The sequence below is a fragment of the Salvelinus fontinalis genome, chromosome 16 (genome assembly GCF_029448725.1).
Source record: "Salvelinus fontinalis isolate EN_2023a chromosome 16, ASM2944872v1, whole genome shotgun sequence".
NCBI classification, from domain to species: Eukaryota; Metazoa; Chordata; class Actinopteri; order Salmoniformes; family Salmonidae; genus Salvelinus; species Salvelinus fontinalis.
The window spans coordinates 7,804,880-7,830,554 of record NC_074680.1 but is presented as its reverse complement, the minus strand read 5'-3'; the positions used below and the strand labels follow the sequence as shown (position 1 = coordinate 7,830,554).

Here is a 25,675-nt window from a genome sequence, read left to right as displayed (position 1 = left end):
AGAGAGATGAGTGGAAGCACCAGACATACTTCAAGGAAGTGTCTGATGCCCTCCCAGCTCCACTGTTGCCAATAACCACCATTGGATCTTAACTATAATGGCAAACAAGGAATAATAATGACTTGACGTTTCTCTCCGATATTCATTTGACAGTAGGTTTGCAAGTGACAAAATAAATGAGATTACATTGTAGTATAGGTAAAACCTTCTTTTCCTCTTTCCCAAGCCAAGCGTGTCCCTCTCCACCACCCCCTCCAAGTTTTCCTCCCCCTTTTACCCACCTAAACCAAGCTTGGGCGACCCTCCCATCTTTGTCCACCCAAGCCAAGCTTGTCACAACCTCCCTTCCTTGCCCACTCTTACCCACCCAAGCCAAGCTTGTCACAACCTCCCTTCCTTGCCACTCTTATCCACCCAAGCCAAGCTTGTCACAACCTCCCTTCCTTGCCCACTCTTACCCACCCAAGCCAAGCTTGTCACAACCTCCCGTCTTTTCCCACCCACCCTCCCTTCTTCTCAGGCACATTTATACCATCCCTCGTCCATTCTCCTTCTTTCACATGCATCGTGCACCCAATGCTTCCACACATCCTTTCTCTCCCGCCCAACCCTCCTAAACATATTCACATTCAACCTCCCTCACACTCCTATTCATATGCACAGACACACACATACACTCACCCACACCTACACCCACCCCATCCATAGAACAGTTATTGATGTACATGCTATAGTTCCCCGTTGGTATTGTCTTTTCAGTGTCTACGTAGCCCATTGACATCGGCTACTTCTAACGTTACTTCATAGAGAAGAACAGTTACTTGGGGAAAGTAGAGTCTAGATTGTATTTGGGGGAGGGGGAAGGAATATTGTCTCAATTTACGATAAGCTGGTTTTTGACACTACTGTATGTCATCTAGTGTGCTTATCTTTTCCCCCCCGCTTCTTCCTCTCCTCAGTGCAGGGGGACATCCATTTCTCATTATCACCTGTTGGCATTGAGGTCACTGTCATGACATTTCTGAAATTCGCTGGGAGCGGCTGAAGTATCTGTTGCAATCAGAGGCAAGAGCATAACATGGTGAGAAGTGGAATTTGTCTTGTGATTCGTCAGCAGTGTGTGAACGAACAGTGTGTGTGTCTGTGTAGTGTGTATGGGTGTGTGTGCGTGTCTTTGTGTGTGTGTGAGAGAGAGAGAGAGAGAGAGAGAGAGAGAGAGAGAGAGAGAGAGAGAGAGAGAGAGAGAGAGAGAGAGAGAGAGAGAGAGAGAGAGAGAGAGAGAGAGAGAGAGAGAGAGAGAGAGAGAGGAGAGAGAGAGAGAGAGAGAGAGAGAGAGAGAGAGAGAGAGAGAGAGAGTGAGAGAGAGAGAGAGAGAGAGAGAGAGAGAGAGAGAGAGAGAGAGAGAGAGAGAGTGTGTGTGTGTTCTGGGGGCTTGTGCATGCGCCTATGTGTGCGTTCTAGGGACTTTACATCTCGCTACTGCCTAGACATTTAGTCCATTGTGGTCACATTACACCTCGGGGAGAGTAGTAAGGGGCGGGACAGGGCGGGGGTGGACAGAGGACACTAGAATAAAGGATGTTCACTCCAACCCCAACGCACACTTGATGAGAGTACTTCATGATACTAAATGGAAATAGCCCTTTTTTCAAAATGTATTATTTAGTTTTATGCTTTACCCAAACCATAGCTCTAACCTTAACCACTATGAATGAATGCCTAAACTTAACCCTTTTGAGTTGTTTCTGTTTTAACCCTGTGACCTCGCGGAATTAACCCTGTAATCACATGGAATTAATGGGTGAAAAATGTACGTTCATCGAATTACGTGAAATCCGAAGTGAAACTCTGAGATCATGAGGTTGGTATTATAATAGGGTTCATAGGACATTATAAGGAGTCATATAGGCTCATGACAAGTCTTAGTTACAATGTATTAGAGCTGCATCACAAAGTGTTACCAACTCCTTCTAATGGTCTGTAATGTGTAAGTTGTAGGTTACATCCTATGAAATAAGCCTTTTGTTTGTTTTTCAACAAGAGGACTAAAGCGGATCATAGGAGGCATTTTACTCTCCAACAGCCGAGGGATGAACAAGTCTTGGGAATGTGCTAACTTGAGACTACTGTATCAGGGTGAGATAACACCACAACATCAACTTGTCAGGTTTTGTCCCCGGCTTTATAGTTTTGAAATAATCACTAACTAATCCATTCTCCTGATCTCAAACAGTGGGCCAGGAGCTTTTCATGCATGACCATGTGTGATCTGGCCAGGGTCTAGGATATAGCCTTTAAATGGGACCCAGAGTTTCTCTGTAGTTGAGTCACATGGTCAGGAAAAAAAATCTGGGCACTAAGAGATTTATCTCATGGCCAGAAAACCTTGACTACTGCTTATAATAGGAATGTTATTAGAGACAGATGCACTAATCTGTAAATCACATGAATTGTCATAAAAAAGGTTTTGTGGGTTAACAGATTGACATATACAGCACATATGAGTTAAGGATTAAGAGGATATGCATACAGTTGAAGTCGGATGTTTACATACACCGTAACCAAATACATTTACACTCAGTTTTCACAATTCCTGACATTTAATCCTAGTAAAAATTCCCTTTCATAGGTCAGTTAGGATCAACACTTTATTTAAAGAATGTGAAATGTCAGAATAATAGTAGAGAGAATGATTTACTTCAGCTTTCATTTCTTTCATCACATTCCCAGTGGGTCAGAAGTTAACATACACTCAATTAGTATTTGGTAGCATTGCCTTTAAATTGTTTAACTTGGGTCAAACGTTTTGGGTAGCCTTCCACAAGCTTCCCACAATAAGTTGGGTGAATTTTGACCCATTCCTCCTGACAGAGATGGTGTAACTGAGTCAGGTTTGTAGGCCTCCTTGCTCGCACACGCTTTTTCAGTTCTGCCCACAAATTTTCTAAAGGATTGAGGTCAGGGCTTTGTGATGGCCACTCCAATACCTTGACTTTGTTGTCCTTAAGACATTTTGCCACAACTTTGGAAGAATGCTTGGGGTCATTGTCCATTTGGAAGACCCATTTGCGACCAAGCTTTAACTTCCTGACTGATGTCTTGAGATGCTGCTTCAATATATCCACATAATTTTCCATCCCTCATGATGCCATCTATTTTGTGAAGTGCACCAGTCCTTCCTGCAGCAAAGCACCCCCACAACATGATGCTGCCACCCCCGAGCTTCACGGTTGGGATGGTGTTCTTCGGCTTGCAAGCCTCCCTCTTTTTCCTCCAAACAAAACGATGGTCATTATGGCCAAACAGTTCTATTTTTGTTTCATCGCACCAGAGGACATTTCTCTAAAAAGTACGATCTTTGTCACCTTGTGCAGTTGCAAACCATAGTCTGGCTTTTTCATGGCGTTTTTGAACAGTGGCTTCTTCCTTGCTGAGCGGCCTTTCAGGTTAAATCGATATAGGACTCATTTTACTGTGGCTATAGATACTTTTGTACCTGTTTCCTCCAGCATCTTCACAAGGTTCTTTGCTGTTGTTCTGGGATTGATTTGCACTTTCGCACCAAAGTACGTTCATCTCTAGGAGACAGAACGCGTCTCCTTCCTAATCGGTATGACGGCTGCATGGTCCCATGGTGTTTATACTTGCGTACTATTGTTTGTACAGATGAATGTGGTACCTTTAGGCGTTTGTAAATTGCTCCCAAGGATGAACCAGACTTGTGGAGGTCTACAATTTTTATTTGGAGGTCTTCACTGATTTATTTTGATTTTCCCATGATGTCATGCAAAGAGGCACTGAGTTTGAAGGTAGGCCTTGAAATACATCCACAGGTACACCTCCAATTGACTCAAATTATGTAAATTAGCCTATCAGAAGTTTCTAAAGCCATGACATTATTTTCTGGAATTTTCCAAGCTGTTTAAAGGCAACTTCTTAGAACTAGGGGGCGACATTTTCACTTTTGGATGAATTTGTGCCAAAATTAAACGGCCTCGTACTCTGTCCTAGATCATATGATATGCATATTATTATTACTATTGGATAGAAAACACTCTGAAGTTTCTAAAACTGTTTGAATTATATATGTGAGTAAAACAGAACTCATATGGCAGGCAAACTTCCAAACAGGAAGTGAAAATTCTGAAATGGGTCACTGTGAAAGGCATCGCCTATTCAATTGCCTTATATTTATGGATCTGTATGCACTTCATACGCCTTCCACTAGATGTCAACAGGCAGTAGAACGTGGAATGAAGCATATAGCTTCATGTGGGACCGGATGAGAGCCTTTGGAGTGACAGGTCAGGCAGATTGCCAGTTCTTGGCCACGCGCAGAGGGAATGTGATGTCTTTGTCTGCACTGCGTTAGATAGACATGAAGAAATGCTCCGTTTGGGACGTTATTGGATATATATGAGAAAAACATCCTGAAGAGTGATTCTCAACTGAGTTTGACCAGTTTATTCGAATTTTAATATCACTTTTTTAAGTTTTCGTTCATTGCGCAAATGTGTATGGACACGTGAGCTACACATGCTAGCCAAAGTTGCTAATTCGACAGAAGTAATGGACATTATAAAACAAAACAACGATTTATTGTGGAACTAGGATTCCTGGCACTGCATTCTGATGAAAGTTCATCAAAGGTAAGGGAATATTTATGATGTTATTTCGTATTTCTGTTGACTCTGTTGACTCCAACATGGTGGAGAATGGCTGAGCGCTGTCTCAGATTATTGCATGCTGTGCTTTTTACTAAAGTTATTTTTTAAATCTAACACAGCGGTTGCATTAAGAACCAGTATATCTTTAATTATATGTTAAACATGTATCTTTCATCAAAGTTTATGATGAGTATTTCTGTATTTCACGTTGCTATCTGTAATTACTTTCGCTATTTTGGAGCCATTTCTGAACATGGTGCCAATGTAAAACCACGATTTCTGGCTATAAATATGCACGTAATCGAACAAAACATAAATGTATTGTATAACATGATGTCATATGACTGTCATCTGATGAAGTTGTTCAAAGGTTAGTGATTAATTTTATCTCTATTTGTGGGTTTTGTGAAAGCTATCTTTTCTGTGAAAAAATGGCGGTGTGTTTTTTTGGATATGGTGGTGAGCTAACATAAATATATGTTGTGTTTTCGCTGTAAAACATTTTAAAAATCGGACATGTTGGTTGGATTCACAAGATGTTTATCTTTAATTATGTGTACTGTCACGTTCCTGACCTTATTTGCCTTTGTTTTACTTTGTTTAGTTGGTCAGGACTGTTTCGGGACTGTTTCGTTGTCGTTCGTGTATGTAGTCTGTTCCTGTTCGTGCGTTCTTCGTGTTTTTTATGTAAGTTCCAAGTTCAGGTCTGTCTACGTCGTTTTGTTGTTTTGTAGTTTCCAAGTGTTTTCGTGTTCGTCTTTAAATAAATCATTATGTCTTCATTAAACACTGCGTTTTGGCCCGACCCTTACTCCTCCTCCTCATCCGAGGAGGAGGCATTAGACAGCCGTTACAGAATCATCCACCAACCAAGGACCAAGCGGCGTGGGAGAAAGCAACAGCGATCGCAGGATTCATGGACATGGAAGGAAATATTGGATGGAAAAGGTCCATGGGCACAGCCAGGAGAATATCGCCGCCCTCGTGAAGAGCTGGAGGCAGCTAAAGCCGAGAGGCGGTGGTATGAGGAGGCAGCACGGAAGCGAGGCTGGAAACCGGTGAGTCAAGCCCAAAAATTTATTGGGGGGGGCTACAAGGGAGTGTGGCAAAGTCAGGTAGGAGACCTGCGCCAACTCCCCGAGCTTACCGTGGAGAGTGAGAGTACAGACAGAGACCGTGTTATGCGGTAGAGGGCACGGTGTCTCCTGTACGTGTGCATAGCCCAGTGCAGGTTATTCCACCTCCCCGCACAGGCAGGGCTAGATTGAGTATTGAGCCGGATGTCATGAAGCCGGCCCAACGCATCTGGCCACCAGTGCGTCTCCTCGGGCCGGCATACATGGCACCAGCCTTACGCATGGTGTCCCCGGTTCGCATACACAGCCCAGTGCGGGTTATTCCACCTCCCCGCATTGGGCGGGCTACGGGGAGCATACAACCAGGTAAGGTTGGGCAGGCTCAGTGCTCAAGGGAGCCAGTACGCCTGCATGGTCCGGTATATCCGGCGCCACGTCCCCGCCCCAGCCCAGTACCACCAGTGCCGTCACCACGCACTAAGCCTTCTGTGCGTCTCCAGAGCCCTGTTCCTCCTCCACGCACTAGCCCTATGGTGCGTGTCTCCTGCCCATTACCACCAGTGCCTACACCACGCACTAAGCCTCCTGTGCGCCTCCAGAGTCCTGTGCGTCCTGTTGCTGCTCTCCGCACTAGCCTGAAGGTGAGTGTCCTTAGCCCGGTACCTCCAGTTCCGGCACCACGCACCAGGCCTACAGTGCGCCTCAGCCGGCTGCCCAGCGGCGCCTGAACTGCCCGTCTGCCCAACGGCGCCTGAACTGCCCGTCTGCCCAACGGTGCCTAAACTGCCCGTCTGCCAAACGGCGCCTGAACTGCCCGTCTGCCCAACGGCGCCTGAACTGCCCGTCTGCCCAACGCCGTCTGAACTGTCCGTCTGCCAAGCGCCTGCAAAGCCGCCCATCTGTACTGAGCCTGCAAAGCTGCCCGTCTGTACTGAGCCTTCAAAGCCGCCCGTCTGTCATGAGCTTTCAGAGCCATCTGCCAGACAGGAGCCGCTAGAGCCGTCCGCCAGACAGGAGCCGCTAGGGCCGTCCGCCAGACAGGAGCCGCCAGAGCCTTCCGCCAGACAGGAGCAGCCAGGGCCTTCCGCCAGACAGGAGCAGCCAGAGCCTTCCGCCAGACAGGAGCAGCCAGAGCCTTCCGCCAGACAGGAGCAGCCAGAGCCTTCCGCCAGACAGGAGCAGCCAGAGCCTTCCGCCAGACAGGAGCAGCCAGAGCCTTCCGCCAGACAGGAGCAGCCAGAGCCTTCCGCCAGCCATGAGAAGCCAGAGCCGCCAGCCAGCCATGAGCAGCCAGAGCCACCAGCCAGCCAGGATCCGCCAGAGCCGCCAGCCAGCCAGGATCCGCCAGAGACAGCCAGTCCGGTGCTGTCCCTCAGTTCGGAGCTGGCCTTCAGCCCGGAGCTGCCCCTCAGCCCGGAGCTGCCAGTAGTCCAGAGTTGCCCCTCTGTCCTAAGCTACCTTTCTGTTCTGAGCTACCTCTCTGTCCTGAGCTACCTCTCTGTCCTGAGCTACCTCTCTGTCCTGAGCTACCCCTTCAGTCATGAGCTGCCCTCCAGTCATGAGCTGTCCTCCAGTCATGAGCTACCCTCCAGTCATGAGCTGTCCTCCAGTCATGAGCTGCCCTCCAGTCATGAGCTGCCCTCCAGTCATGAGCTGCCCTTCAGTCATGAGCTGTCCTCCAGTCATGAGCTGTCCTCCAGTCACGAGCTGCCCTTCAGTCACGAGCTGCCCTTCAGTCACGAGCTGCCCTTCAGTCACGAGCTGCCCTTCAGTCACGAGCTGCCCTTCAGTCACGAGCTGCCCTTCAGTCACGAGCTGCCCTCCAGTCACGAGCTGCCCTCCAGTCACGAGCTGCCCTCCAGTCACGAGCTGACCTCCAGTCATGAGCTGACCTTCAGTCCGGAGCTGCCCCTCAGCCCGGAGCTGCCAGTAGTCCAGAGTTGCCCCTCTGTCCTAAGCTACCTCTCTGTCCTAAGCTACCTCTCTGTCCTCAGCTACCTCTCTGTCCTGAGCTACCTCTCTGTCCTGAGCTACCTCTCTGTCCTGAGCTACCTCTCTGTCCTGAGCTACCTCTCTGTCCTGAGCTACCTCTCTGTCCTGAGCTACCTCTATGTCCTGAGTTATCTAGGGGGGACCGGTGTTAAGGTTCCTAGACCAGGGTCGGGTGCGAGGATCGCCACTCGGAGGACGCTAAGGAGGGGGACAGAGACAGTGGTGGAGTGGTGTCCTCGTCCTGCGCCGGAGCCGCCACTGTGGACAGATGCCCACCCAGACCCTCCCCTTGAGGTTCAGCATCTTGGGGGGGGGGGGGGGGGGGGGGGGGGGGGGCGTACTGTCACGTTCCTGACCTTATTTGCCTTTGTTTTACTTTGTTTAGTTGGTCAGGACGTGAGCTGGGTGGGTAGTCTATGTTATGTGTTTCTATGTTTAGGTTCATTGGTATTAGCCTTATATGGTTCTCAATCAGGGACAGCTGTTTGACGTTTCCTCTGATTGAGAACCATATAAAGGTAGGCTGTTCACATTGTTTGTTTGTGGGTGATTGTCTTCCGTGTCTGTGTATTTTGCACCACACGGGACTGTTTCGTTGTCGTTCGTGTATGTAGTCTGTTCCTGCTCGTGCGTTCTTCGTGTTTTTTATGTAAGTTCCAAGTTCAGGTCTGTCTACGTCGTTTTGTAGTTTCCAAGTGTTTTCGTGTTCGTCTTTAAATAAATCATTATGTCTTCATTAAACACTGCGTTTTGGCCCGACCCTTACTCCTCCTCCTCATCCGAGGAGGAGGCATTAGACAGCCGTTACATGTACAACATGTATTTTTTATCAAAGTTTATGATGAGTATTTCCGTATTTCACGTTGCTCTCTGTAATTACTTTCGCTATTTTGGAGCCATTTCTGAACATGGCGCCAATGTAAAACCACGATTTCTGGCTATAAATATGCAAATTTTCGAACAAAACATAAATGTATTGTATAACATGATGTCATAAGACTGTCATCTGATGAAGTTGTTCAAAGGTTAGTGATTAATTTTATCTCTATTTGTGGGTTTTGTGAAAGCTATCTTTGCGGTGAAAAAATGGCTGTGTTTTTTGGGATATGGTGGTGAGCTAACATAAATATATGTTGTGTTTTCGCTGTAAAACATTTTAAAAATCGGACATGTTGGCTGGATTCACAAGATGTTTATCTTTCATTTGCTGTATTGGACTTGTGATTTCATGAAATTATATTATATGATATCCCTGTGGCGCTATGCTAGGCTATTCTAGTCAGCATTTCTGATGAGAATGATCCCGGATCCGGGATGGGGGGCCCGTAGAGGTTTTAAAGGCACAGTCAACTTAGTGTATGTAAACTTCTGACCAACTGGTATTGTGATAAAGTGAATTATAAGTGAAATAATCTGTAAACAATTTTTGTAAAAATTACTTGTCATGCACACAGTAGATGTCCTAACCGACTTGCCAAAACTATAGTTTGTTAACAAGAAATGTGTGGAGTTGTTGAAAAACTGTGTTTTAATGACTCCAACCTAAGTGTATGTAAACTTCCGACTTCAACTGTACATCTGCTTCGCAAACTGATATCATGCACATTAACAAGCAGTCCTCTATTATTTTTACAAGTTATTTTTAGTTTGAATACTTTAAAGTGTAAAGTCCAATCCTTGCATCTCCATGTGGAACATTTGGAGTGCATAATGCTAAGCATTATAAATCTGTTTGCACTCTCTTCCATTGAATACAAAAAAAAAGAAGAGAATCAGACATGGCACTGATAGGGTAACTGCGACACACCCACGGAGTGGACCAATAGTAGGAATGTGGGGAGTGGACTATAGGGAAACACACATGAGAGAAACAACAGGCGAACATCACCACCAACCTTGGCCTAATCTTAGTTAACCCAGAACTAAAAGCTTAGTTAACGTAGTCAGTCCATGAGCGATTAACCTAGGCCTGCATGCCCGATTTAGTAATGGTTAACGTGCAGAGGTGTGTGTGTGAGAGAGAGAGAGAGACATGTTAGTCTCTGTGTGTGTGTGTGTGAGAGAGAGAGAGAGAGAGAGAGAGAGAGAGATGATTTGCTGAAGTGAATAGACTATGCTTGTATACATTTTTTTAGGCAATAGAGCATTTATTTTGGCATGATTGAGATGGGTAATTTACTAGCCAGGTGGATGAAAACTGAGAAGGGGGCCTATGGAGGGGTCTATGTATAATAATCCTGCTGTATCTGGGTCATTGGACCAGTGCTTCGCAACACCAGTCTCTAGAGCGCCAATGACTCACCCACACACCCACCGTGCGTTAGCCTATGCTCTCTCAATGCAGCTGTTCAGTCTGTGTATGTGTGTGAGTGAACGCGTTCAGCCGTGCGCGCATATATATTCGCCCGACCGACCACCACATGTTCACCCGAACGTAGAGCATGTGCTTGCCATGCAGTTGCGGCATGGGGACGTTAAATCTTTCCGCGGCGGTGCCGTCCAGAAAAGGTGAAACAATTAAAGCCATACAAACATCATCCCTGCATCTATATTGCTGTACAAACATCATCCCTGCGTCTATATTGCTGCTGTAGGCTATGTTATGTAATCCATTTAGGGGACTTCCCGCCCACACAAGCAATCCGCATACCAAACTACACATACAGTAGGGATTTGTTGTTTTTACCCCAAGAAAAGGAAAACCAACTACACCTTAACATTAGTGTAAACGGAGGCAGTGTGGACTGCATTTAGCCTACTGTGTCAGTCACAGCAAATCTCGTCCGAATCGTTTTGTCAAACGCTGCAATGTTTTGTCAAACGCTGATCAATAGTGAGATTACGATGACGTCGTTACATACAGTAGCTAAATTGTTGTAGAGGGGTATGATATGACAACAACATTGTAGGACTAATAAAAATACTAGTAGATAACATATATTTATAATCAGTAGGCTTGTCTTTTTCTATTCATTAATTTCAAACATCCCCAAATTCCCTATTGTAGCCTATGACAAGCTAGCGCTGAAGCAATGTTACAACGTTAAATGTAGTTATGTGCTTTCTGCAGCAGGGCAGAGATACAACAATGTAACCTAGTTTAGTTACTGTATGTCCATTGTGAGCTCTCCTCCACTCAAGCACGCCCAACTCCAGGCTACTGTAAACAAGTGAGATTTGTGGGACTTGTGTCTTGAAAAACAGGGTTTGACCAATGAACGCTGACATCTTTACCACATGGTTAGCTTGTTTACTAGAAGACCTGAAAACCCGCTGAATAGAGAGTTAAGAAAACCCGGAATTGAATTTCGTTTCTTAATATCAAAACTTGACACCTACAGCTATATTTCCACACTAAAATGGTTTCACCGCCGCTGATTTATCTATCCACTTGAGGCTAAATGTAAAGTACACGGTTATTTGAGTCCAAGGGCATTGTATGGTATTTACTTGAGACTGTTTTAGCAGAAGAAAGGCTCCATTCCGATCCTGCCCCTGATTCCATATCGGGTTTGGATATAACCAGCATACAACCCTTTTTCCAGGCACAGAAAATAGCATTTCAAGTTACAGCCGGTTAAAGCGAGCTTGAAGGAAGGGGGTGTGTTAAAAAATTGGCGGAGGTAAGTGCACTGTACCCATTGAAACTTTGGGTTGTTTTTTTCAAAGAAAAGTGCTGTTTATGATGCATTTTTCACCGATGCTTGTCAACATTCTAGTAGATGTCTTATGTATTGCATAAGGATTCGATTGTAATTGTATGTTTTTCATTGTAAGCATGAACAACTCCCAAAAAAACGTGTTGATCTGATCGCTGCAAAATGTATTGGGGCTCATTTCTATATGACCATGTTGATCAACTGTCGAGTGGCAAGTCATATTAGGAGGACGCAGTCAAAACAGACGCACTGTTTTTATTTGTGAGCCATCAATCACTCGTCAATGAAGCAATGCTGAGTAGCGCTGTAAAGGACATTTTCTTTCGTAACATAACAGCGTATCAGAATGTAGGCTGGGCTACTGTAAAAGTCATGTTTTTCATCCTAAACTCTCTTGTGCGCAGTGCTCCTTTGTTACAACAACCTTGTTGATGAATTTATTCCGTTTAATTTACAAGATTATCCTATTATTGTGGAACCTGTAAACATGCACAAAACATGTATACTAATAAACAAATTATTATGCATTATAGTGAATAAAATATTGACATTAAAAGTGTTGTAGTGAGAATATTGCTGCAATAGGGATAACATGGTGGTATTTTCATGGTATTTTTTTGCTGTACCGTCATGGTTAGTAAGCTCACCTAGAAGTTGTTTTGGTAAGGGAAATACACAATGGGCAGTTAGTGCGGGCATGCGTGGTTATACCACTCTTTACCGATAGGGGGTGGACACTCCTTCAGAGTGATGTTTTTGTAAGCACGTCGCTGCTTAATGCAATGATGATGACATTGATTGACACCTTGAATTAAAGCCTCCCATTCACCCCCTGGTCAACGTTATTATGCTGCGTTGTTATTATCATGTTATTACATTAAGCAATAGTAAAGATGTGGAGATATACACTGATGAGACTGATGATGACGATGATGATGACAGTGATAATAAAGCTATTTATTTATTTTATTTCACCTTTATTTAACTAGGCAAGTCAGTTAAGAACACATTCTTATTTACAATGACGGGCTACCAAAAGGCAAAAGGCCTCCTGCGGGGACAAAAGCCAAACTTTGGCGGGGCTCTAAATAATGCTAAATTGCCGATTCTATTTCTTTAAAATGCAGTTTTGAACTGTTACAGTGGTAAATATGAATATAAAAGTGTGTTCCAAATGAAACGAACACCCCCACCTTTCTGTCATGGACAATACAGTCGCCTACAATGACATACTCTTCAGAGCAAACTGATTTGAAATAAAAACAATATTAATTTCCTGAAAATAATATTTAGAAACAAATAATAAGAAAGTAGAGGATTACATTACGTTTGCATGCACATGCATAGCTAGTTTAAGGTTAAATAAATAAAAATAAAAGGGGGCTCATCTCTCATTCAAGGGGATTGCCCCCCCCCCCCCCCCCTTGTGGCACAGCAGTCTAAGGCACTGCATCTCAGTGCTAGAGGTGACACTACAGACACCCTGGTTCGATTCCAGGCTGGCCGTGATTGGGAGTCCCATAGGGTGGCGCACAATTGGCCCAGCTTTGGCCGGTGTAGGCCGTCATTGTAAATAAGAATTAGTTCTTAACTGACTTGCATAGTTAAATAATAATAATCACGTTCTGGTCAGAATTAACACCTTTTTAGGATGTGTTTTTTCCCTAGTATTCCTGGCAGTATGGGGCGGCAGGTAGACTAGTGGCATTGGGCCAGTAATCGAAATAAGAATAATAATTTGTTCTTAACTGACTTGCCTAGTTAAATAAAGGTTAAATAAATGAAGTATGCCGTCTGTGACTGACCATTGTGGCATGTACAGTAGAGAGCTACTGTAACACACAATGTTGTCCGGTCAAAGAAAATGCTGTTACGATCAGATCAGTTTACTATTACACCAGTGAGTCAACCATTACTGGAATCAAGGAGGGGGATGGAGAGAAAAAACCTGACTGTAATTTGAGGTTTTTTTTATGGCAGTTACCAACCAGACCTTCAGAGATGTCTCTTTCTCACTCTCATTCTCCTAGTCTCTCAAATGTTTTCTTTCATACAGATTTGGATCTTAATTTGAGCCATCTTGCTACAGCAGGAAAATGTGAATTATTATGCGGATTATAATGAATGCACATTTTTGTAGGGGTTGATAAACTTTTCATTCGGCGAAATCGAGTCTGAAATTTCAAAGTGGAAATGACAAACTTTTGAAGCCTTTTTAAAACTCAAATACACTACAAGTTTGCATTTCCTGACGTGCAGGAAAATTCTCAGAAACAGACCTCTACCCACATGTACATACTGTATTACCTCAATTACCTCAGCTACCTCGTACCCCTGCACATTGACTCAGTACTGATACACCTTCTATGTACAGTTTTATACAGTTTTCTTTCTTTCATCACATTCCCAGTGGGTCAGAAGTTTACATACACTCAATTAGTATTTGGTAGCATTGCTTTTAAATTGTTTAACTTGGGTGATGATAGCCTTCCACAAGCTCCCCACAATAAGTTGGGTGAATTGTGACCCATTCTTTCTGACAGAGCTGGTGTAACTGAGTCAGGTTTGTAGGCCTCCTTGCTCGCACACGCTTTTTCAGTTCTGCTCACAAATTTTCTACAGGATTGAGGTCAGGGCTTTGTGATGGCCACTCCAATACCTTGACTTTGTTGTCCTTAAGCCATTTTGCCACAACATTGGAAGTAAGGTTGGGGTCATTGTCCATTTGGAAGACCCATTTGCGACCAAGCTTGAACTTCCTGACTGATGTCTTGAGATGTTGCTTCAATATATCCACATAATTTGGAGTGTTTGAAAAACAAGTTTTTAATGAGTCCAACCTAAGTGTATGCAAACTTCGACTTCAACTGTATAGCCTCGTTAAAGTTTTTATTGTGTTTCTATTTCCTTTTTTATTTAGAAAATATTTGTCTTACTTTTTACCTCTGCATTGTTGGGAATGGGCTCATAAGTAAGCATTTCACTGTAAAGTCTACACCTGTTGTATTCCGTGCGTGTGACCAATACATTTGATTTGAAATTATATCTGTACTACTCAGTCTTTGGCTCCCCTGGTGGCGTTGGTGTTGCTTACACACACACACACACACACACACACACACACACACACACACACACACACACACACACACACACACACACACACACACACACACACACACACACACACACACACACACACACACACACACACACACACACCACTCCTCTCTCCTCCACCCTGCACTCCACTCCACACTCCCCACCCCAAATCTTTCCCACCTGTAAATTCTCTTCTGTACTCTGTAGAAGGGATGACTCACTGTGTCTGTCTTGCTCTCTGGTATTGAGACTTGCATCAGTTTCATGATGACATCCAAATAGTGATTTTATTGACTACGTGAGACAGGAAGGGTGATTGGTGGTAGAATGAGTCCTCCGCTTTGCAGGGGAACGTTCAGTAATTATTGGGAGAGTATTATTGAAGAATCCCACCTCAACTTATTGGAGACTGATTGCAGACTCATTGGAGCAGTGTCGTGACTTTTAGCCTTTTTCCTAAGCAGGGTAAATACAAAGTATTTTGACGTAATCATGTATTTTGAATATGTGCAGGGTAACTTGAATAACATGAAATTCAACAAGTGGAAAGAGTCATTAGTAGTGCACTCTTTTGTAATAACTATGCAATTAATATACTGTCTGGTTTGAAGATAATATTTACCGGCTAATTTTACGTAATTGTATGTTGAAACCTAAGGTAGGCCTAAACATTCCATTGGGATGTTGATTTGCAGCTAACTTTAGGTCTGTGTGTAGGTGGTCTGACCAGCAACCAGCCCGTCCTCTCTTTAAAGAAGTATCAAGACCAATCTAATGATGGACAACAGTGTCCGAAATAGAAGGGCTTCAAAATAGGTCATCATGGGAAATTTTTGTGTTCTAATTAGGGTTATCACGATACCGGAATTTTGACTTCGATATTGATACAAGGTTTAGTATCACAATACTCGATACCAAAACGATACCACGACAATCTTTTGAGTTAAAATTGTTTTTACAGCAACATTTTTTGGATATATGCGTGTATGCATTAATGAATCAATTATACAATCATACAATCAATTTGACTTTGTTTTTACCAATGTAACTGCATTATGGTAGTAAGGTAAATTGTAAGTATCTATTGATAAACGGGGTAAATCAAGATGTAGCGTAGGCCTATCCACAATACAGGTGAATGCATAGTCAATAGGTGTGTGCATGCATGGAGTTATTGAGCTTGTTTTGCCTGATTTCATGGGGCTATAGATGACAAACAATATGTTTCCCTTCCATTTGGGACTTATTTTATTGTACTGGTCAACAACATTTGCATAGAAGTAGCCTCTTTTATCAAACTGTGCACTGTCTCTTTAACCAGTAATGACTTCATTTGCTGCTATTCTTTGGGAGAGATGTGAGAGAGAGACAAAATAAGTGAATGACTAATGCTTTTGGTGGCAATCAGCTTTGAAATAAGCATATTTAGCATTATGGTTTGCACATTTTTTAAGTGCTGAGAAAAGTACTAAAATAATATTTCAACCAAACAGTGGTGGAAAAAGTACTCAATTGTCATACTTGAGTCAAAGTAAAGATATCTTAATAGAAAATGACTCAAGTAAAAGTGAAAGTCACCCAGTAAAATACTACTTGAGTAAAAGTCTAGAAGTATTTGGTTTTAAATATACTTATGTATCAAAAGTAAATGGAATTGCTAAAATGTACTTAAGTATCAATGTTACGTTCCTGACCTTATTTCCTTTGTTTAGTCTTTGTTTAGTTGGTCAGGATGTGAGCTGGGTGGGTGTAGTCTATGTTATGTGTTTCTTTGTTTAGGTTTGTCTTATTGGCCTGATATGGTTCTCAATCAGAGGCAGGTGTTTTACGTTGTCTCTGATTGGGAACCATATTAAGGTAGCCTGTTTTCACTGTTGGTTTGTGGGTGATTGTTCCTGTTCTTGCGTTCATCTGTTTTTGTGTTCTCTAGTTCGGGACTGTAGCTTCGTTGGGTTTTCGTTTGTTTATTGTTTTGTTCGTATTGAAGAAGTATTCTAATAAATATGGATACATACCACGCTGCGCTTTGGTCCTCCTCTCCTTCTACCGACGGAAGCCATTACAGAATCACCCACCCAGCTCACGTCCTGACCAACTAAACAAAGACTAAACAAAGGAAATAAGGTCAGGAACGTGACAATCACATGTGAAAGTAAAAGTACAAACCATTTCAAATTCCTTATATTAAACAATTTTCTTGTATTTTTTATTGGTTATTGGTGGATAGCCAGGGGGCACACTTCAACACTCAGACATAATTTACAAATGAAGCATTTGTGTTTAGTGAGTCTGCCAGATCAGAGGCAGTAGGGATGACCAGGGATGTTCTCTTGACAAGTGTGTGAATTGGACCAATTCCCTGTCAAAATGTAACAAAAACTTTTGGGTGTCAGGGAAAATGTATGGAGTAAAAAGTACATTATTTTCTTTAGGAATGTAGTGAAGTAAAAGTTGGCAAAAATATAAAAAGTAAAGTACAGATACCCCAAAAAACGACTTAAGTAGTACTTTAAATTATTTTTACTAAAATACTTTACACCACTGCAACCAAAGTACTTGGGTAGTGGATTGATGTTAGCTTTATCTGTCAGCTAGCAAGGGAAGCCTACAAAGCTGGAAGCTACCAGTATCTTCATCTACTGACCACGTTTACATGCACACAGTATTCCAGATAGCAGCTCATATCCCGCTTAACATTTTATTCGGGATATGCTGTTTACATGCACCTTTGATATCCTGCTCATGAGTATCCCTGTATCTATGAATGAACAGAATATTCCTCATTTAAGTTCATATTGGTTAAATGGAATAGTAACTGAAATATGGACACTGACTGTAGGCCTATAAACGCTCACATGTAGTGTAATATAATATGAACTCCTGCAGAATTGTGCATTTTTGCAGTGAAATTATACAACCAATGTTAATTTTGTCTCGGGAACAGGAGCGGAGAAATATTATTTTTTTCTTTCAGCATCGTTTGAGAAAATGGGATTTTGCGTGGAATGTGTTATCTTTGACACTATCAGCAGACAGTATTTGAACCACATAAAATATGCACCCAAGATGAATGGAAGCCTTATCAGAAATGTGTTCTGTCCTTTTCTCAGCTTTTCATTTCCTAATTTCCGTTTTCCACTGTTTTGTGTAGTTATTGTGTTTTCTCCCCGGTCCCTAAACGAAACAGACAACTTTACCAGTGTTAACTAGATTACAAATGCATTCATTCTATCAATGTAAGATATTATTCTGGTGACCACTACTTTATTTAGTCTTCTGGGGCAACAAATGATGACAGAAGAGAAGCTGCATTTATCAAACTACAGTTGACAAACAAATGGCCTACCAAATGTCGGAAGTTATAATATGGCCTACCAAATGTCGGAAATTATAAGCAGAAACGTAATTTAATTTATAGTAAATTAATTATAGTGGGCAAAATTATTATGGAATTATTATGGTGATTTGTTTGACAACCGGATGAAAACATCATCACACAACACACGTGATTTGTGAAATTGAGCCTGACAGCGCAGACTGCAAAAACAACAGTAAAGGGGATAAGATGTTTACATGCCACAGTATCCCGTCTTAGAACAGCATATCCCAGGCATCTTATCTGGGTTTCTCATAACTGGTATACAAGTTTTGGGGGGTTATTGTAAACAGAATAGGATGTTTATAAAACAGAGTACTTGAGTATCCCGAATAGTAACGGGATATGGATGTGAATGTAAACCTGGTCACTGTAAAGTGAACATTTCTACATGCTGTGTCGCATTATTCTATTAGTCTGCAATTCGGGGCGTTTCTGTGTGTGGGCCTTTTTGGAACTGCAGGAACACCCCATTGGTTCCTTCACGAATGCCCCTCCCCCCCTTGAGCACGACAACTTCATGCTTGTGTGACTCTTTGTGTCCTTCACATTCAACAGTGTCCTTTGCTCCTGCCTGCTGAACAACTTCCCTCACTTTCATTCACAGAACAGTGGGAAAACTGTGCCCGACAAGCAGGGGCGAAGGACATTGTCTACCTGTCGACTCCGCCTTCCGCCAGCTACTCTAGTGCACAGCAGGCGGGGGTGACACCATGTGCTAGCTAGCTTGCTAGTTAGTGATACCATGTGCTAGCTAAATAGCTAGTTTACTAGTTAGTGACACCATGTGCTAGCTAGCTTGCTAGTGAGCTAGTTAGTGATACCATGTGCTAGCTAAATAGCTAGTTTACTAGTTAGTGACACCATGTACTAGATAGCTTGCTAGTTAGCTAACACACAGTGTCTCTCCCGCCTCCGGCATGTTGTGTACCGGAGTCCTCCTAGGACTAGCTAGCTAGCACACTGTGTCCTTCGCTCCCATCTGCCGAACACCTGCCCTCATTGTTGTTAACAGAAATGCAGGAAAACAGTGCCCAACAGGCAGGTGCGAAGAACACCGGGCGCATTCAAGCAGATCACTTTTGTCAAGATGTTGACCAATGTTGGTCACCACCTTTCAAATGTGTTGCATTATGGGTATAACATTTTTCCGACTTGCAACTACATGTCGACTGCATTAACTTTACAAAAATCATGTGATCAAAGGTCATGCAGTTTTTTATGAAGTCGCTTCAAGTCACTGTAGTTGCTTCTCACCAACTACACTATGCAGCCATCACCTGCATTGCGGGAGGCACTATTTGTTAACCAATCATTGGGGTGTTTTTGTTTGACCGACACGAACGTGGCCAAAGACATGACTGAAACAGCAAACAACTTTGCCACGATTCTAAAGCTACAGGGGATAGGCTACAAATTAAAGTGATATTTGATATCTCTAACCAATTAATTGTACACACACACGCTATGTTTTCATTTTGTGAGTGTGGAATAGGGGGTGTATAGAGAAGTTTATTTCTACATTTATAAAGAAAAACTTTTATAAGCAATAGCATCTATGTTGATACTGCCATGTTGAGTTGATCTGAGCCTTGCTGTTTGAAAAGCACTACAGTGTTCAACTTTCGGCTATCGCAGATGCACCTCTCTGACATCACTCGCCAACTTTTGTCTACAGTCGGCTTCGTTAGACTTACCGCTCAAACACACCCACTGTTTACCGGTGTTGCCCCCGCTTCCCTTTAGCTATTCCGGTACACAGCAGGCGGGAAGCGAGGGTGATACCGTGTGCTAGCGAACTAGCTAGCTTGCTCGTCACCTCCCACCTGCTGTGTAGCAGAGTCTTCCGTAGGACTAGCTAGCTAGCACACAGTGTCCTTTGCTTCAGCCTTCCGAACACCTGCCCTTGCCGTCAACAGTTCCCGACAGGCGTGGGCGAAGGTCGCTACCGGGAAACACTCTTTTCATGCCACTTCGATACTGAAGTTACTTTTTCGTAGCAGGTTAGGAGAATTTACGCATCAGGTTAGGATAATTAACGTAGCAGGTTAGGAAACTGAGGTTAAGGTTAGGAAAGGGGTTAGGGTTAGCGAAAATGCTCTCCTAACCTGCTACGAAAATCACTTTGTATCAAAGTAGCATGAAAAGACTATGTCCCTTATGATACCTACTGTACTGGAGCGCCCCCACCCCCTTACCTGTCCTAGCTTAAAAATGTAACAATACAAGTATCAAGAGGGGTTCCTGCAGATGCGAGAATGACCACATGCAGGAACGCCCCGAATTGCTCCCTTCTCCATTATTCAAGACTGTTAACTTCTGTACAGCATGAGTGTGGAGCTCACACGATGCAGCCCAGACTCCCAGTGCAGGCTAGCAGTGAGTAAGTGGAGCTAACACGATGCAGCCCAGACTCACAGTGCAGGCTAGCAGTGAGTAAGTGGAGCTAACACGATGCAGCCCAGACTCCCAGTGCAGGTAGCAGTGAGTAAGTGGAGCTAACACGATGCAGCCCAGACTCCCAGTGCAGGTAGCAGTGAGTAAGTGGAGCTAACACGATGCAGCCCAGACTCCCAGTGCAGGCTAGCAGTGAGTAAGTGGAGCTAACACGATGCAGCCCAGACTCACAGTGCAGGCTAGCAGTGAGTAAGTGGAGCTAACACGATGCAGCCCAGACTCCCAGTGTAGGCTAGCAGTGAGTAAGTGGAGCTAACACGATGCAGCCCAGACTCCCAGTGCAGGCTAGCAGTGAGTAAGTGGAGCTAACACGATGCAGCCCAGACTCCCAGTGCAGGCTAGCAGTGAGTAAGTGGAGCTAACACGATGCAGCCCAGACTCCCAGTGCAGGTTAGCAGTGAGTAAGTGGAGCTAACACGATGCAGCCCAGACTCCCAGTGCAGGCTAGCAGTGAGTAAGTGGAGCTAACACGATGCAGCCCAGACTCCCAGTGCAGGCTAGCAGTGAGTAAGTGGAGCTAACACGATGCAGCCCAGACGCACAGTGCAGGCTAGCAGTGAGTAAGTGGAGCTAACACGATGCAGCCCAGACTCCCAGTGCAGGCTAGCAGTGAGTAAGTGGAGCTAACACGATGCAGCCCAGACTCCCAGTGCAGGCTAGCAGTGAGTAAGTGGAGCTAACACGATGCAGCCCAGACTCCCAGTGCAGGCTAGCAGTGAGCAAGTGGAGCTAACACGATGCAGCCCAGACTCCCAGTGCAGGCTAGCAGTGAGTAAGTGGAGCTAACACGATGCAGCCCAGACTCCCAGTGTAGGCTAGCAGTGAGTAAGTGGAGCTAACACGATGCAGCCCAGACTCACAGTGCAGGCTAGCAGTGAGTAAGTGGAGCTAACACGATGCAGCCCAGACGCACAGTGCAGGCTAGCAGTGAGTAAGTGGAGCTAACACGATGCAGCCCAGACTCCCAGTGCAGGCTAGCAGTGAGTAAGTGGAGCTAACACGATGCAGCCCAGACTCCCAGTGCAGGCTAGCAGTGAGTAAGTGGAGCTAACACGATGCAGCCCAGACTCCCAGTGCAGGCTAGCAGTGAGCAAGTGGAGCTAACACGATGCAGCCCAGACTCCCAGTGCAGGTTAGCAGTGAGTAAGTGGAGCTAACACGATGCAGCCCAGACTCCCAGTGCAGGTAGCAGTGAGTAAGTGGAGCTAACACGATGCAGCCCAGACTCCCAGTGCAGGCTAGCAGTGAGTAAGTGGAGCTAACACGATGCAGCCCAGACTCCCAGTGCAGGCTAGCAGTGAGTAAGTGGAGCTAACACGATGCAGCCCAGACTCACAGTGCAGGCTAGCAGTGAGTAAGTGGAGCTAACACGATGCAGCCCAGACTCCCAGTGCAGGCTAGCAGTGAGTAAGTGGAGCTAACACGATGCAGCCCAGACTCCCAGTGCAGGCTAGCAGTGAGTAAGTGGAGCTAACACGATGCAGCCCAGACTCACAGTGCAGGCTAGCAGTGAGTAAGTGGAGCTAACACGATGCAGCCCAGATTCACAGTGCAGGCTAGCAGTGAGTAAGTGGAGCTAACACGATGCAGCCCAGACTCCCAGTGCAGGCTAGCAGTGAGTAAGTGGAGCTAACACAATGCAGCCCAGACTCCCAGTGCAGGCTAGCAGTGAGTAAGTGGAGCTAACACGACGCAGCCCAGACTCCCAGTGCAGGCTAGCAGTGAGTGAGTGGAGCTAACACGACGCAGCCCAGACTCCCAGTGCAGGCTAGCAGTGAGTGAGTGGAGCTAACACGACGCAGCCCAGACTCCCAGTGCAGGCTAGCAGTGAGTAAGTGGAGCTAACACGACGCAGCCCAGACTCCCAGTGCAGGCTAGCAGTGAGTAAGTGGAGCTAACACGATGCAGCCCAGACTCCCAGTGCAGGCTAGCAGTGAGTAAGTGGCGCTAACACGATGCAGCCCAGACTCCCAGTGCAGGCTAGCAGTGAGTAAGTGGCGCTAACACGATGCAGCCCAGACTCCCAGTGCCATTTAGCAGTGAGTAAGTGGAGCTAACACGACGCATCCCAGACTCCCAGTGCAGGCTAGCAGTGAGTAAGTGGAGCTAACACGATGCAGCCCAGACTCCCAGTGCAGGCTAGCAGTGAGTAAGTGGAGCTAACACGATGCAGCCCAGACTCCCAGTGCAGGCTAGCAGTGAGTAAGTGGAGCTAACACGATGCAGCCCAGACTCCCAGTGCAGGCTAGCAGTGAGTAAGTGGAGCTAACACGATGCAGCCCAGACTCCCAGTGCAGGCTAGCAGTGAGTAAGTGGAGCTAACACGATGCAGCCCAGACTCCCAGTGCAGGCTAGCAGTGAGTAAGTGGCGCTAACACGATGCAGCCCAGACTCCCAGTGAGTAAGTGGCGCAGGCAGGGTGAGCTATGATAAGGGGTCGGCTGCGCTGATATAGACGGGCTTGATCCATGAGACACATTTGACAGAAATACCGAAAGTAACAAATATTCTAGTACCGAACTGTTTTTCGTGTTCTAGTATCGAAAAAGTACAGAAGTTTCAGTATACCGTGCAACACTAGTTGTAGCTTTATTAGCTTGAGCCATCTAATCCCAAGCCACTACACATACAGTATATAGTCAGAGGGTGGTTTAAAAAAGGGGTCGCCTCGACCCACTGATTTGGGATCAAATTTGTTTTTATCCCTCTAATGGTCAAGGATAGGGTTGGCGGATATGGTAATCTTATCCAAGATCAGGAGCAATTTCGACCCAGAGCGTTTAAGGGGAGAAGATTGGAAGAGGGGTAGATTGTGGTCTGAGACGGGTGTTCATTCAAGTTCTGATGAAAAACAGTGATGTTATTAGCTACCAAAAATGCCTTCCCCGCACATTTAATCAATCCATCAAGGTTCATGGCATCAACACATGCATCTGGACAGATATGACTATGTCAATGAAGGCAACTTTATAGGGTTTTGAAGCGTGAAATACAATAGCAAATGGAGCACAAAGATTTTCTCTGTTATATAATGTATTGAAAGCAGATGGTCAATTTCTAAGGGCTGGATTCAATTCGCATCGCAGAAGTATCGCGGAAGACGTTTTCTCCAATCTTGTTTCTTCTCTTTCAGCTGTACCTCTCTTTCACTCTGTCCTATTCTACGACCAGTCTTTGCCATTGTTCCAGAGAACCAAACCTCAATAGATCTTCTGAGTCTACAGACACAGTGTTACTCCCAACCATGTTACCCAAGACTCGTCTGGGGAAGCGTTCCCCCCTAGGGGCATTGCTGTGTACCTCCTGCCCCTCCATGGAGAGCACACTGGAGACAGGGGCCCACGGGGACCCTGAGGGGGGTGTGGGGAGCCCAACTATGGGACCACCAGGGCCCCAGCATCTCAGCAGGTTCAACTACAAACTACACCCTGGACAGAAGGTGAGGGAGAGGGGAGACAGGGAGCGGTGGGGAGAGAAGGGAGGAGGGAGAGAGAGGGTGAGAAGGGAGAGTGGGAAAGGGACGAGGGTAGAGGAGAGAAGGGGCTAGATCGACAAGAGTAGGTGAGAGAAGAGAGGGAGGGAGGGAGAAAAAATGGAATGCACTGTTCTTATGTAACTTTTCATAACTACTACAGATGTAGGATCTTCATTTGAGCCAATTTAAGAATCCTGCAGCAACAGGAAATTACCTTAGTTAATGGACATTTTTGAAAGGGTTGATACATTTTTCGTAAGGGAAAATCATGTCTGAAATTTCAAAGTGGAAACTACAAAATTCAGAAGCCTAAACCTCAAATACACTACACGTTTTCAATTTCCTGCATTGCAGGAAAGTTCTCCTGCAACAGGGTGATCTGTATCTATCCCCATGTGGTCTCAGCCTTCTGTTTTCTGCTTGAGAGAACAGCCAATGTGTCTGTCTGTCACTGTCTGTTCCCATTATCTTTCCCTTGTTTTCAGTGTTGATGTAAATCTGTATCTCTTGGCCTTTATCCCATCTCTTCTCATCTACAGTATTTCACTCCTCTCAGGTGAACAGGCTGGGCAGCAGTCCACTGTCATTCTGTCACTGTCACTCTGCCTTTGTCCACTGGGCTGTTTGATGGCCACAGTGGCACGATTACTTCAAGGCATCGCTCTCTCTCTTTCTTTTATATCGGTCTCTCTTTTTCTTTATCTCTGTCTCGCTATGTCTTTCGCACCACTCTCCCCCTAGCTTGACACTAACTCTGACTTGTTGTTTTTACTTGTCATTGTACTTCTCTATCACTCTCTCTCTGTCTGTCTCTCGCTTTGCCTCTCTCTCTCGCTCGCTCCCTCCCACTCCCTCCCTCCTCGATTTAACATGTCACTGCCTCTAAACCCTCCCTCCCTCCCTCCACAGGTGTATGTGTTGTGTGGAGGGCGTGAGTGCACAGGGGTGGTGGAGCAACACAACCATGTGGATAATGAGGTGGCCATCCTGCTGCCTGCTCTGGGACAGCATGTCCTCAGGAAACTACAGGACGTCTGGACCTCCCCCACTGCCCCTCCTCAGCCTCCTGATGCAACACAGAGTACAAGCAAACCATACCAAGTGTCCTCCTGCATCGATGTGCCCAATGTGCCCAGGAGGTAAGGGTAGTGTGATGTAGTGTTGGGAGGTAAGGGTGGTGTAATGTAGTGTGGGGAGGTAAGGGTAGTGTGATGTAGTGTGGGGAGGTAAGGGTAGTGTAATGTAGTGTGGAGGTAAGGGTGGTGTAATGTAGTGTGGGGAGGTAAGGGTAGTGTGATGTAGTGTGGGGAGGTAGGGTAGTGTGGGGAGGTAAGGGTAGTGTAATGTAGTGTGGAGGTAAGGGTAGTGTAATGTAGTGGGGAGGTAAGGGTAGTGTAATGTAGTGTGGGGAGGTAAGGGTAGTGTAATGTCGTGTGGGTAGGTAAGGGTAGTGTAATGTAGTGTGGAGGTAAGGGTAGTGTAGGGAGGTAAGGGTAGTGTAATGTAGTGTGGGGAGGTAAGGGTAGTGTAATGTAGTGTGGGGAGGTAAGGGTAGTGTGGGGAGGTAAGGGTAGTGTAATGTATTGTGGGGAGGTAAGGGTAGTGTGTGGAGGTAAGGGTAGTGTAATGTATTGTGGGGAGGTAAGGTTAGTGTGGGGAGGTGAGGGTAGTGTAATGTAGTGTGGGAGGTGAGGGTAGTGTGGGGAGGTAAGGTTAGTGTGGGGAGGTGAGGGTAGTGTAATGTAGTGTGGGAGGTGAGGGTAGTGTAATGTATTGTGGGGAGGTAAGGGTAGTGTAATGTAGTGTGGGGAGGTAAGGGTAGTGTAATGTAGTGTGGGGAGGTAAGGGTAGTGTAATGTAGTGTGGGGAGG

At 45.1% G+C, this 25,675-nt stretch overlaps 1 protein-coding gene across 1 annotated transcript in view; it reads left to right on the top strand.

Annotated features, from left to right (window-relative positions):
- The first annotated feature begins 10,974 nt into the window (after nucleotides 1-10,974).
- The window catches only part of LOC129812591 (zinc finger protein 395-like), a 30,680-nt gene continuing 15,979 nt past the window's right edge, over nucleotides 10,975-25,675 (top strand). Inside the window, exons 1-3 of the mRNA XM_055864272.1 lie at nucleotides 10,975-11,358; nucleotides 23,463-23,768; nucleotides 24,714-24,943. Of these exons, the coding sequence (XP_055720247.1) occupies nucleotides 23,574-23,768; nucleotides 24,714-24,943 (425 nt within the window). The 5' untranslated portion in view covers nucleotides 10,975-11,358; nucleotides 23,463-23,573. The remainder of the gene's footprint in view (nucleotides 11,359-23,462; nucleotides 23,769-24,713; nucleotides 24,944-25,675) is intronic.